Here is a 1677-nt window from a genome sequence, read left to right on the forward strand (position 1 = left end):
CCCCCCCTCTCGCCTCGGGATCATCAGGTAACAAAATCAATAAATAAAGATTTCACACCGCACATCTGTCGCTAGAGCGAAAAGCACCTGTGCATGACAGATGGACCGAATTCCTCGTACTCTAGTTTAGTGATCCACGCCTGCTGAAAGGTTGATAACGATGCAACAATTGATCCCCCGATCCAGGTAGAATACTTTCGTTCTGGGGGAGAAACCACTTTCGACACTACAGTTCTTGGAATGAGCGCCTTTATCTCTTTGTCCAATCTGTTCTGAATCGCAGGGAACATCGTGTTGCCCCCAGCCAAAAGAATATTCGAGAGAAAAAGCGTCCTCGTGTCAATGTCGCACGCCATGATCGAATCATACACTGCTTGATGGATACCTGGCATTTCTAGACCCAGTATTTCCGGACGGAACAATGCCTCGGGACAGCGGAAGCGCTCGTTGCCAATAGTGATGACCTGACCATCCGGAAGTTCGTATTTTCTCTCTAAATCATACGACGTCTCTGCAGTTTGCATCTCTTTATCAAAGTCGGGGGCGACGTAGCACAGGTTTTCCTTGATGTCACGGACGATTTCTCTCTCGGCGGTTGTGCTGAAGCAGTAACCCCTCTCTGTCAGGAGCTTGGCCAGATAATCTGTGAGGTCTCTGCCGGCCACGTCCAATCTTTTCACAGCGTGAGAGATGGCGTAGATGCCGGTGATGGGCACTATGTGGGTCACGCCGTCCCCTGAGTCTACCACTACTCCTGAAAAAAATACACAAATTAAATGTCAAGAGAAAAACAAACATATGTGCAGTATCTTTAAAAAAAAAAAAAGGTTTGGTTCCACTTAAGGTTTAGCTTTTTTGGAAAAGGGGCGGGATTATGTGTTTTGTAGTAATCTGCCGTAGATGTGTTGTACTTGGATCGTTTCATTATTTCCCCTCCAAGGACGAGCTGCTTTAATCCTGCATGTCTGGCTGTTTTGGGCATCTCAACCGTGTACTGTATCTACCAATATCAGCGGAGACGTTCATTGATATCATACCATTCAATCATAAAAAGCACGGTATTTCTCACAACCATATTTACTAACAAATATTAATTCATCTTGACGGTTAGATGCAATCAACCAGGACTGCAGCAATATATCTTCTGCTAACAACATCCTCCTCGTTTAGAACAGCCTCAGCTCAGGCTAAAACGTTTGCCGCCACCGTAGTAGTCAGAGTTAGAGCTGTTGTTCTACTTAGACAGTTTGTGTAAAGTGATGTGATGAACGTAAATGCACAAAACAAACAAGCAAACAAACAAACAAGCAAGCAAGCAAGCAAGCAAGCAAGCAAACAAACAAGCAAGCAAGCAAGCAAAACTAATGTGTACAAGCTATCCACACATTTTCTTAAACTTACCAGTGTTTCGGCCAGACGCGAACAAGTTGAGGACTGCCTGGCAATACACGTACATGGCTGGGCAGGAAAACTTTTCAAACATAGTCTCTGCCATTTTTTCTCTGGGGAGAGTATGATAGTTTGTATCTTGAAGCGATTGTGCCTCATAGCATAATAAAAACAGTTGTTGTTCAAGCTTTGAGTTTCTGTCTCCATGGGCTGACAAAGAGGTGGAAGGGGAGGGGGGAGAAGAAGGAAGAGTAGGAGGGAGAAGATGAGGGGAAGAGAGAGAGACAG

At 45.0% G+C, this 1677-nt stretch overlaps 1 protein-coding gene across 1 annotated transcript in view; it reads right to left on the reverse strand.

The window, feature by feature from the left end:
- Positions 1 to 26: 26 nt before the first annotated feature.
- Positions 27 to 1677, reverse strand: part of LOC101850814 (actin, cytoplasmic) — a 17451-nt gene continuing 15800 nt past the window's right edge. The window contains exons 6-7 of the mRNA XM_005101462.3: positions 1402 to 1461; positions 27 to 754 (exon numbers count right to left, since the gene is read on the reverse strand). Of these exons, the coding sequence (XP_005101519.2) occupies positions 72 to 754; positions 1402 to 1461 (743 nt within the window). The 3' untranslated portion in view covers positions 27 to 71. The remainder of the gene's footprint in view (positions 755 to 1401; positions 1462 to 1677) is intronic.

The sequence above is a fragment of the Aplysia californica genome, unplaced genomic scaffold (genome assembly GCF_000002075.1).
Source record: "Aplysia californica isolate F4 #8 unplaced genomic scaffold, AplCal3.0 scaffold00284, whole genome shotgun sequence".
Classification (NCBI taxonomy): domain Eukaryota; kingdom Metazoa; phylum Mollusca; class Gastropoda; order Aplysiida; family Aplysiidae; genus Aplysia; species Aplysia californica.